This window comes from Anopheles coustani, chromosome 2, assembly GCF_943734705.1.
Source record: "Anopheles coustani chromosome 2, idAnoCousDA_361_x.2, whole genome shotgun sequence".
Classification (NCBI taxonomy): domain Eukaryota; kingdom Metazoa; phylum Arthropoda; class Insecta; order Diptera; family Culicidae; genus Anopheles; species Anopheles coustani.
In genome coordinates this window covers 90,998,916-91,008,419 of record NC_071289.1, presented here as the reverse complement: position 1 = coordinate 91,008,419, position 9,504 = coordinate 90,998,916, and the positions used below count along the sequence as shown (strand labels likewise).

At 44.8% G+C, this 9,504-nt stretch overlaps 1 protein-coding gene across 1 annotated transcript; it reads left to right on the top strand.

Moving 5' to 3' along the window:
* Window positions 1-207: 207 nt before the first annotated feature.
* LOC131265308 (protein lin-28 homolog) lies at window positions 208-3,090 on the top strand. Its single transcript, XM_058267569.1, has 6 exons — window positions 208-256; window positions 2,021-2,122; window positions 2,393-2,496; window positions 2,569-2,744; window positions 2,816-2,942; window positions 3,031-3,090. The coding sequence occupies exons 1-6, from the start codon at window positions 208-210 to the stop codon at window positions 3,088-3,090; spliced, it is 618 nt and encodes a 205-aa protein (XP_058123552.1).
* Window positions 3,091-9,504: the final 6,414 nt, after the last annotated feature.

Below are 9,504 nucleotides of genomic sequence, written 5' to 3'. Positions count from 1 at the left end.
AACATAACGGGCAAACCTCCCCATCGGAAGTTTGACTTCATCTTGTGTTTCTTTCAAGTTGCGTCAATTCACGCCAGAAGTGTGATTGAGATTGCGGCCGAGTTGATTTAAGATCGTGCATCGTAGTGTTTTTTCTTACAAAAAACGACCCGTTGAAAGGAATAACAACAATAAATAGAACCGGAAGTTCGAAGACGACATTCGGTAATGGCGGATACTTCGGAGACGCAGGAAACGCTGGTCCAGGATCACGAAGGTAGAAGGTCATCCCCGGGATCAGTCCTTTTGTTGTGAAGGTCTCGAAGGTGCTCGAAAATGGAAAAGAGGACGTGATAGTTGAGAAATTGTCATGGGAATTGTCGTAGCAAAAGAAAATATTATTAGATGGCCCTTTTTCTTCCATGCGAAAATATAAAGATTCTCTTGATATTTTCGGCACGCGACTCTGAAATGTTTATCTCTTAAAACAAATGCCAAGCTTAACATATTTTCAATATTAATAATTGTGTGAAATAAGATTGGATTTTAAAATATCTTTATGGCAATGAACCCAATCTCTTCCTTGCCTCAATGATTAGAATTTCTTTTTGTTGGTTCTTAATTTATGTTTGGATACTATCAAGAAAAGAATAAATTAACCTCCTTAATTCAAATTAGTAACAATTGATACGCCTCTATCATTACCATCAAATGCCTTCCAAGTTACAAGGAAAACCATTCTTTATGAAGATTTATGTTTAGTTCGACTGTTTTGTTTTTTTTTCCTATAAGGAAAACGTTTGCCCACCATCATCTGGCCATTGCGTACATTCATCTTTCGGGACGTAAACAGCCCGAAGGTCCGCGCTCCGGCAAACAATAAGAAAGTTGAATCGAAATCGGGAAAAATGTAACAAAAAAAAAGCTTGCCTTAGAGGGCAGAAGAAAAAAGTGGTTGTCTTTGGCGTCGAAAACTGTAACATTTACAGGTTACAAAGGGATAAACCGTACCAAGGCGTTCATTTGAATAATCCTTTATTTAGATGGGGAAAAAATTAGAAACCTGTCCCCGGGGCGAACCCGGGGTCTCGAATTTGCGTGGAAAGCAGGTTCTTGCCAAGGTGAAAATTCCTCGCCGACGGAAAGGGCTTCGATGAAGATTAGTGCGGAAGGGTTTTTTGTACTTTTTCCGTACGTCCTTATTTATGGACATCGTCCGGACAAGTTGTTCTAAGCCTTGATTGTAGGAAACATAAATCGAAAAGTGATTCTCGGAACGAGAGAACGGCAGAAGGGGTTTTTTTTTCGCGCAGGAAAACGGGTCCGAAACAACGCATCCGTGTGCCGCCATGCAATGGGGAAGACAATTTCCCTCTCTGACAGGGAAGGAGGTTCCCGTTTGCCCCGAAAACGCAGGACGCGCGCGCGCGCACTCGCCTCACGACCCAGCTAATGTGTTTCTAATCATAATTTATTCACATGCTTGTAAACAGGACGGCAGGCCGCGTAAGGATTTGCTTTGAAATTAAATTAATAAGCTATAGAAATCTGCGGCTCGCGATTGAAGCTACGGGTTTTCTTTTCCTTCATTTTATGCTTCACACGAAAAAGCGAAGCAAAGGTTTTTCAAAACCGTCGTGCGGAATTTTTCGGCTCTAATTTGCTCCACTTTCGTGCAGTCCAACCCTTTCTTAACCTTCGCGAAAGACGCGAGTAAAAAACACAGGCAAGTGCGCTGAAAGGGCAAACCTTTTTTTCGGCGGGAAACGGGATTTCGTTTTCTAATTTGCTCATATTTGAGATGCGGAAAAGCCTGAGTTTAGAAGGGGTGAAAACCATCTATGAGAAGGTAAGGACATACAGTTTACTGTTTCGCCGTGGATGTTCCTTGGCAGGCGGAAGGATAAAGAGACGTGGACTGTGGAGAGAAAAAAAACGGATTCTAATCTGAATAAGCGAAGAAATTCCTTTGCAGCAAACGAGGACATCGAGATTGGTGGCTGTCATAAATGACGTGGTTTTCGGGATTGGATCCCGTTAGATGCGTCAAAGGGCGACGGCAAGGGTTCACCGAAAAAGGATCTATTTCACGCCGGGTTGGACCGTTTTCCTACGACCGATGGCGATTCGTACCCGGTGGCGGGTAAATAACAAAAGATTGCATGCCACGTTGAAGGAAACTCAGGCACGTTTGTCTGGAATTGCGTTTGCTTTGGCTAGCTTTGAAATTAAAATTATGAATGATATATCAGATTCGTCTCAAATCAGGAGCAAATCATCTTGCAAACAAGCACAACATTTTACGTTTGACAGTAAGCTGCGATTTTGTGACCTCCCGGGCGACTCTTGGAATTTCCTGGGGCCGAGAACGAGTTCTCGAATTTGTTTTAATTTCGTTTGTCTCTTCACACAGGACACGTTGGCCCACGGCGAGGACGATGCAAATGGTTCAACGTGGTCAAAGGCTGGGGCTTTATCACACCGGACGACGGCGGCCAGGAGGTGTTCGTCCATCAGGTACGTATTGGTATTGGTTGGACGGGAAAGGACCTCATTGACCCTTTTGAAAACCATCCCCCCATCTCACAGAGTGTCATCCAGATGGGTGGCTTTCGGTCGCTGGGTGAAAATGAGGAGGTCGAGTTCGAGTCCAAAGTGACGTCGAAAGGATACGAGGCGACCAGCGTTTATGGACCATCGCGGGCCGAATGCAAAGGGAGCGACTTCCGGCCGTACAGTAAAAAGCGAAAGTTTCGCAAAGTGAGGTAAGTTGGTCGGATCGGAGCGCCAGGTGGGATTTTCTTTGGTGTTAATTTGATTTTCCACCCACACCAAGATGCTACAATTGCGGTGAATTTGCAAACCATATTGCCTCCAAGTGTGCGCTAGGACCGCTGCCCAAGCGATGTCATCACTGCCGAAGTGAGGACCATCTGATTGCCGACTGCCCAACGAAGCCACCGGTACGAATTTGATCCTTTTTTTCGATGTTTTTCAGCAACATTTTCTCATGGTTTTTATTTCCGAATATCCTTTTTCTATTCTTCGCAGCCGCAGGATAAAACATCGCTCGAAGCGCAACCGGAAACCGACAGAGGGCACAACCGATGATGTCCAGTGAGGATTGTACTGTTGTCCTACAGATGGCGCTCACTTCTGCGGTCAGCTGAGCCACAAACCTCGCCTACTGGTCGTCTTGAACATGAAACTTCAACCAATTCAAATGATTAATTGACACAAATAATTTACATTTCACGAGTTTATTTTGAGCAAAACGGCATGTGTTTGAAGAACTTAACAACGATGTTTCCTCTAGAAAAATAAATAATACACGAAGCACGAGTAAGTTAACCGCCTGTCCTGCAAGGATGCCTTTGAAGCTTCGGATAACCCAAACGTATGCAACGCGAAAAAGTGTGTAATGTACATAGCGTGAAGGTGCAATGAGTCAGGACGAATTTCTAGAGCTATTTTAAGCTAGTACGATAAGCGGATGCCGACAGGCGAACCGGAACCAAACACTGCCAACCCGATCGCGCGCGTTTCGATAGTACAACGAATGGCCATGTTTACGATAAATAAGGCTTAACAAACAGTATAAGCTAAGGTGCGTACGTTGGCCAAGAGAATGTAAACTAAAAACGTAGATTAGATATATTACAAAAATAAAATTTAACGATATAAAAGTACAATGATGTTTTAGTGGTAGCTTAAAATGATGGTTAAACAATGTTTTAAATTTGAAACAATAACTTGCAAATGGTTTATGATTTTCTTATCTGATATTCGTTATGATATGAGTGATTGTTATACGATTTTTTATGGTTACACTACTTACCCAAGCCCCTTACAGAAGCCCTATCAAAAAGGAGTAAGATGGGGTTTTTTCACGAAGCGCTTTTCATTTCGGTAATGTGCCTAGTCGTCGGTTTTCGGACCGTAACCACCCATCGATTGCTTCCCACTTTCAATCACCTTGATGAAGAAGGTTGATACAATTCAGTGTACCGACAGAGAGAGAGAGAGATATGCAAGTGCGTGTGTGTATTCGATGGGCAGCGTTCGGGAAGAAAAGCACACAGTGTTGTAAGTACCGGAACAACTTAAGCACTCTCTTATCGCCGTTGAGGACGCTTCGAGAGCTTTTCGGTTAGCGACTGCAGAGTGAATCGCATCCTTTTCTACTTGTCCTAAGCAGGGGATACTAAAATAATATGTAGAAAAGAAGGGTAAAACAAGTTTTTTTAAAGACAGACACGTTTTAAAAAGAATCTAGCTGAAATATCTATCATCAGAAGAGACCTAAAATTACTTAAATAAATCAATTGATGCAAACACCATTTTGAAGGTGTTGTTATGAAACGGTCTAAGGAACGATAACTTTTCGCGACACCTGTCGCAACAACGCACCGCGCAATTCTAACGGCGGTTCGGAAAACCCCGCCCGGTTGGGGCCGGCTTTTCCCAAAAGTAATAATTTCATCTTCAATTTATGATCCGGGGCGTCGCATAAACCAAACAGGACCAAACGAGCGCACACCGTTGCAGACCAAAGTGGGGGGGGGGGGGGGGGGGGGGTGTTCCGGTATCCGTGTTTTCTTTGACACGGTTGAAAGGGAAAAGGTAACGAAAGTGTGGCACAATTTTCCGCTGCTTCCCATTTTACTTTTCCATCCGGTTTACTCGAGGGGGTCAAACAATCGAAGAGAGCCAACGAGAAAGAGAGAGAGGAAGCGATAGAGACCTATGTGTTTCAAGTTTTCCTTTTTTTCATCCTTATCATTATCCTTCCGTTACCACTTTCGCTTTTACTAGTTCGTATAGCGTGGTCTTTTGAAGATCTATTACCGAAGGCATCTGAAGTCTTCGGTGGAGTGCTATCGCTTTGTTACTTCAAGCAGTCCTTTTTTAACCGTAGGGTTCTTCACCAGAAAGCGTGTGAGGATAAGAATGAAATTTACGCATGAGACTGCACTTTCCTGATTTAATGAGTGTTTGTAGGGAACATTGTACTCATTGATAATATTTCTTACCGGTCTACGAACGTTTTTTAATCTATTACCATATTTCAAAAGTATTAAATCATATATTAAATACAAACGCATGTTGAATTAAACTCCAGAATCGTACAACATTTTAAAATTTAGTTTTGGTTTAGGATATTTAAGAGGTTTACATTTATATATTCGTCTTTCATAGTTGTAGTTAAGGTCATTTTTCAAAACTATATTACTGAATACGTCCCTAAAGGATGAACCTAAACCCGAAGTAACTTACCGATTCCTGGTGTCACCATCAACCGCCACACACTCTTTTCCTCGAGATTGGGCGTTTGCAAAAAGTGACGGAAAATGCTTTCGTCTGTCATCTGGCGTACGCGTTTTGGGGACGAACGCAGAAAAGAATGCTGAGCCGAACGACGGTACGACATCCAAGGCTCAGCGTGCGAGGATCAAAGGACCTTCAGCCTACACCGCCGGCGGAACAGGACACGGCAAGTCCGGAGCATCCGTCCCCGCTGACGCGCTGCAATTGATGCCGAAGGAGTTGCTGTGGAATGCGTTCGTTTGAAAGTTTCAATGCTTCAAGTATGTCTACTATGCGGGGATCGCCCGGTGTTCGCCCACCTCGCTGGCGCTCAACCCTGGCACGTCCTGTTGTCCTGTCTCGCGCCCTTCCCCGGCGTGTGGAACGACGCGGGTGTTATGTAATTGACGTTTGTAGATTTTCGCGGTCGCGACAGCCGTTATTACACGACGGGCGTGCGAGCGGTCGTTGCATAATTACATCTTTCAAGGGTGTGTGAACAGTTTGCATTTTGTGATGTAGGTATTTTCACCAACTTTTTACATATTCGAAGAGTTCAATGTTTTAGATTTAATTTTCAATTAATTTTCAATCATTTATTCATTTTAAATTTTTGTTCCTATATTTAGAGCTTTAAAATTTACATGACCAACAGATGAAAACAATAAAATTAGGTAAATAAAAGCAATTACCATACGATGAATTTAATAAAAAATGGTGCCTTCACAACAAAAGTAGATAACGTAAAGATATAGAAAAGTATGAAAACACATTTATACTTAAATATTATCAGCAAACTTTATAGTTGATCCAATTTTGGGACAACATGTTCATGCATTTTGCAACTCGTTGGAATGTGGCGAGATAAAAAGACTTACCAAGTAATCCCGAGTTAACGGTAGGAAAATGATAAAAACGAGGCAGCACTTGCCCGAGCTATACGATCGTATGAAAAATGTCCCTCTCCCAGCAGCACATTCTCCCTTCCAACGGCCGGAAGTGGGAGCCAGGAAACCTCTTGCACCGAGGAACGGAGTGAAAAGCTCGCTTGGAACGTAGTAAAAAAAAGAGTGAACAACAAAAAACCAGAAGCAAAATAGACTTCCAATGGAAAACTCCGAGTATTCGGCCGCACCCGTCGGATAACCTACATAAAACATACACACACACACACACATGTATGGGGGCCAGTTTTCCATGTCTTGGCTGGGCAGAATTCCAGTATCCGGTTTCGGCATTACACGGCGCCGTTACGAAGGATGTTTCCTGGTGGCGCTGATGATGACTCTGCTGCACGGAATGTGCGGAATCCCAGCAAAGCTTTCCCCCCCCCCTCTTCCTTTTCCTCCAGCTCATCCTTTTCCACTGGGAAAAGGGAAAACGCTCTGAGAGGAATAAACACGCCGTACACCGCAGCGTCGGTTCGTGGTGAGAGCAAAGCCGGCAGCTCGCGAAAGCTCACCGAAGGTCCGACTGCACCCCGTCGCTGATAAGGGCGCACTGATAACGAACCCCGTTGTTGGGCGGCGATCGCAAACAGCCACCTGCTCCCCCAAAAACCCCCACACCAGTTTACGTGCGTTCGAGAGACAATCGCGCGAGAACGTCTCGAGAGAAAATCCGCGGGAGTGGATCAGATCTCGGACGAAGACGCGCGTCGACGACGACGACGACTGCTCGGTGTCTTCGGGTGCCGAACGCCGAACCCCCCCGGCACGATGACGAGCCGGAACGCCGACCGTGTCGTCCGGTGCGCGCTGGTAAACTAAATAAATAAAACTATTTATACTCTCGCCGTGGACGGACGCAGCCGTCGTGGTCGGAAAAACTGCAACCAGCAACACTACCGAGGAACCGAGAGCCGGGGTGGTTGCGATTCCGGCAGCGCAGTGCGGTGGTTTCCTCCCAGTCCCAGTGTGACCGTGTGACCGTGCGTGTGTGTGAGGGTGAGTGAGGGGTACGTGGGCCCTTTCAACCGACCGCGCGCCAGAGAAATTGGAAACCCTAGGGGGAAAACCCTCCGGTTTCGGGAGGACAGTGCGAACCGATATATTTTGTGTCAATCGGAAAACTCTACGGCGGTGGGTGTGTATTTTCCTTCCTCTTTTTTGTTACGTTTAATTGCCTTCGAAGAACCTACGCAAACCGCACACGGGAGTGGTTCCGATTCTCTTGCTTTTATGTTTTTGTAACGCACCGTTTGTGACACCGAGGTCAGCGCCAGCATCGTTATGTTGCAGTGGATGTCCAACCATCCCCTGGGCTGGGGATGTTGTGTTCGTGCGTGCGTGCGTGTGCGTGAGTGTGTGCGTTGGAAAGATTGTATTACGACGCGCCTGTTGTGGCACTTCCGGTGCTGGACGACCCGCCCAAAAAGCTGCCGACAGGCAGAGCTGACGCTCGCAGAGAACCCCGAACGCTGCTTGGCTTTCTCCGTGAGCGGGACTTTGCTGGAGGATGTTCACTCCTCCCGAGCTGCGATGGTCGATGGAAGAAGTGTGTTAGACAAATCACAAAACAACCACCAATTTGGCAACCAGTGTGTGCTAATCATCAGCCCCCCCCCCCCCCCCCCCGAAGAACCGTTTGCCACCTTCCCTACCTCTTTCGCGAGTCCTAAGCATCTAGCCGACTTCCAGCTGTTTGGCTCGGAGCCGTCTTGGAAGAGGGCGGTGGCTGTTTGGCGACATCCTTTGGCAAACAACTCGTTCTGAACGGTCACCCAAGTTACGATTGTTTTATCACACATTTGTTCATTCCTTCTAGAGGTGTATGCGAGTGAGACATTGTAACTAGCATAAAATAATGTTGTTCAGGCAAACTGACAAGATACGATCATTTGTGTAAGGTATGGGTAGTTACAGTTCCTGTAAGTTCATCCAATTTGAACTTTACTAAAAACTGCGTTTTTCTATTTTGTTATTCAGTCTTTACCATTCTATTTACTTTACAAAATGGTTTCCAAACGAAGTTCTACTTTTAACTGAAAATCTTAAAACAATGATTCTCAATTGTATCGGATGTTTTTCTTGTATGCATCCTTCCTCAATATCTTTCGATGTGGAATCGGACATTCCATCGTTTAGAGAACACCCTGATGGCGTAGTATTTGCCTCAACGACAACCATGTTTCCCATGTAACTAACTCAATAGACAAGCGAATAAAACAGATATCATCAATTAGATGAGATAAATCGTAGCGCAAAACCGAGAAGCTTCTTACTGACAGCTTCCTTTCGAGCGGAAACAGTCGAATCGTTAGAATTTTTGAACCTTTTTTGTTTGTTTCACCGTTGTTGTGAATTTTCATTTCCCTTTTTCGCTTCCTCCCATCTTGGGACGGCCAAAAGCGAATGGTTTGATGATTGGTGATGCTGACGGTAATGATGACGACACAAAAGGAAATCTCGAGAGCGCGTTAGAAGGAAGCGAGCGAGAGCAAAAGGTTCCGGCATCGGAATGGAATCAGGAAACTGTTGGGGATGAGAATGAGAGAGTGAAAATGCGAGTTTCCACGAGAGGCACACGACGGTTGGGTGGTGGCGCGGACGCAAGGACGACGATTTTCGGGCGAGATGCGAAAATTACATAATATTTTCGTCCTAATTGACAATTGCAATAAATTATACAGTTTTACACTGTTACCGTAAGCGCCAGGATATCGTGCGCCCGAGGGGTTCAGCAAGAGGTGACAAACGGGGGGAGGGAGAACGGTGCGTTGTTGGGGGTTGCAATGTGGGTGGTGTATTTATGCGTGTGGATGCGTACGATTGTGTGTGTGTGTGTGTGTAAGTGATGTTAAAGCAAAGCAAACAGGTGGGGCAGAACATTAGAGGTGCGAATTAAAAACGCCAGAACTTGCTGTGGGTGCCTCTATCGTCAAAGCGGTTCATCGAAGCGGACACAATTGTGTGTTTGTGTATGTGTATGTTTGTGTTGAATTGTTGTGCTATTTGGTTGAGAACTCAATGCATCACATCTGTTGACTTTTTGTTATTCACATTTGCGTAATTGTTAAAATGTGTTACTGGAAGAAAGGTTGTTATAAATTTTAAATTCACTATAAATATGTCATTTCAACAAAAACATTTAAAGTGGTAAGACAGGTTTCACGAATAGTCAAATATTTCCCGATCAAAGGTGCCCATGAAAACTCAGTGCTGAGAGAAACTAAGAATAACGAAAATAAAGTACACTCTTTCTGTTTTCCGATCGCCG

Coding starts and splice junctions, on each gene's coding strand:
- LOC131265308 (XM_058267569.1), top strand. CDS start 208: ATGGCGGATACTTCGGAGACGCAGGAAACGCTGGTCCAGGATCACGAA. Junction 257..2,020: donor GCTGGTCCAGGATCACGAAG/GTAGAAGGTCAT, acceptor GGATCCCGTTAG/ATGCGTCAAAGGGCGACGGC. Junction 2,497..2,568: donor AGGAGGTGTTCGTCCATCAG/GTACGTATTGGT, acceptor CCCATCTCACAG/AGTGTCATCCAGATGGGTGG.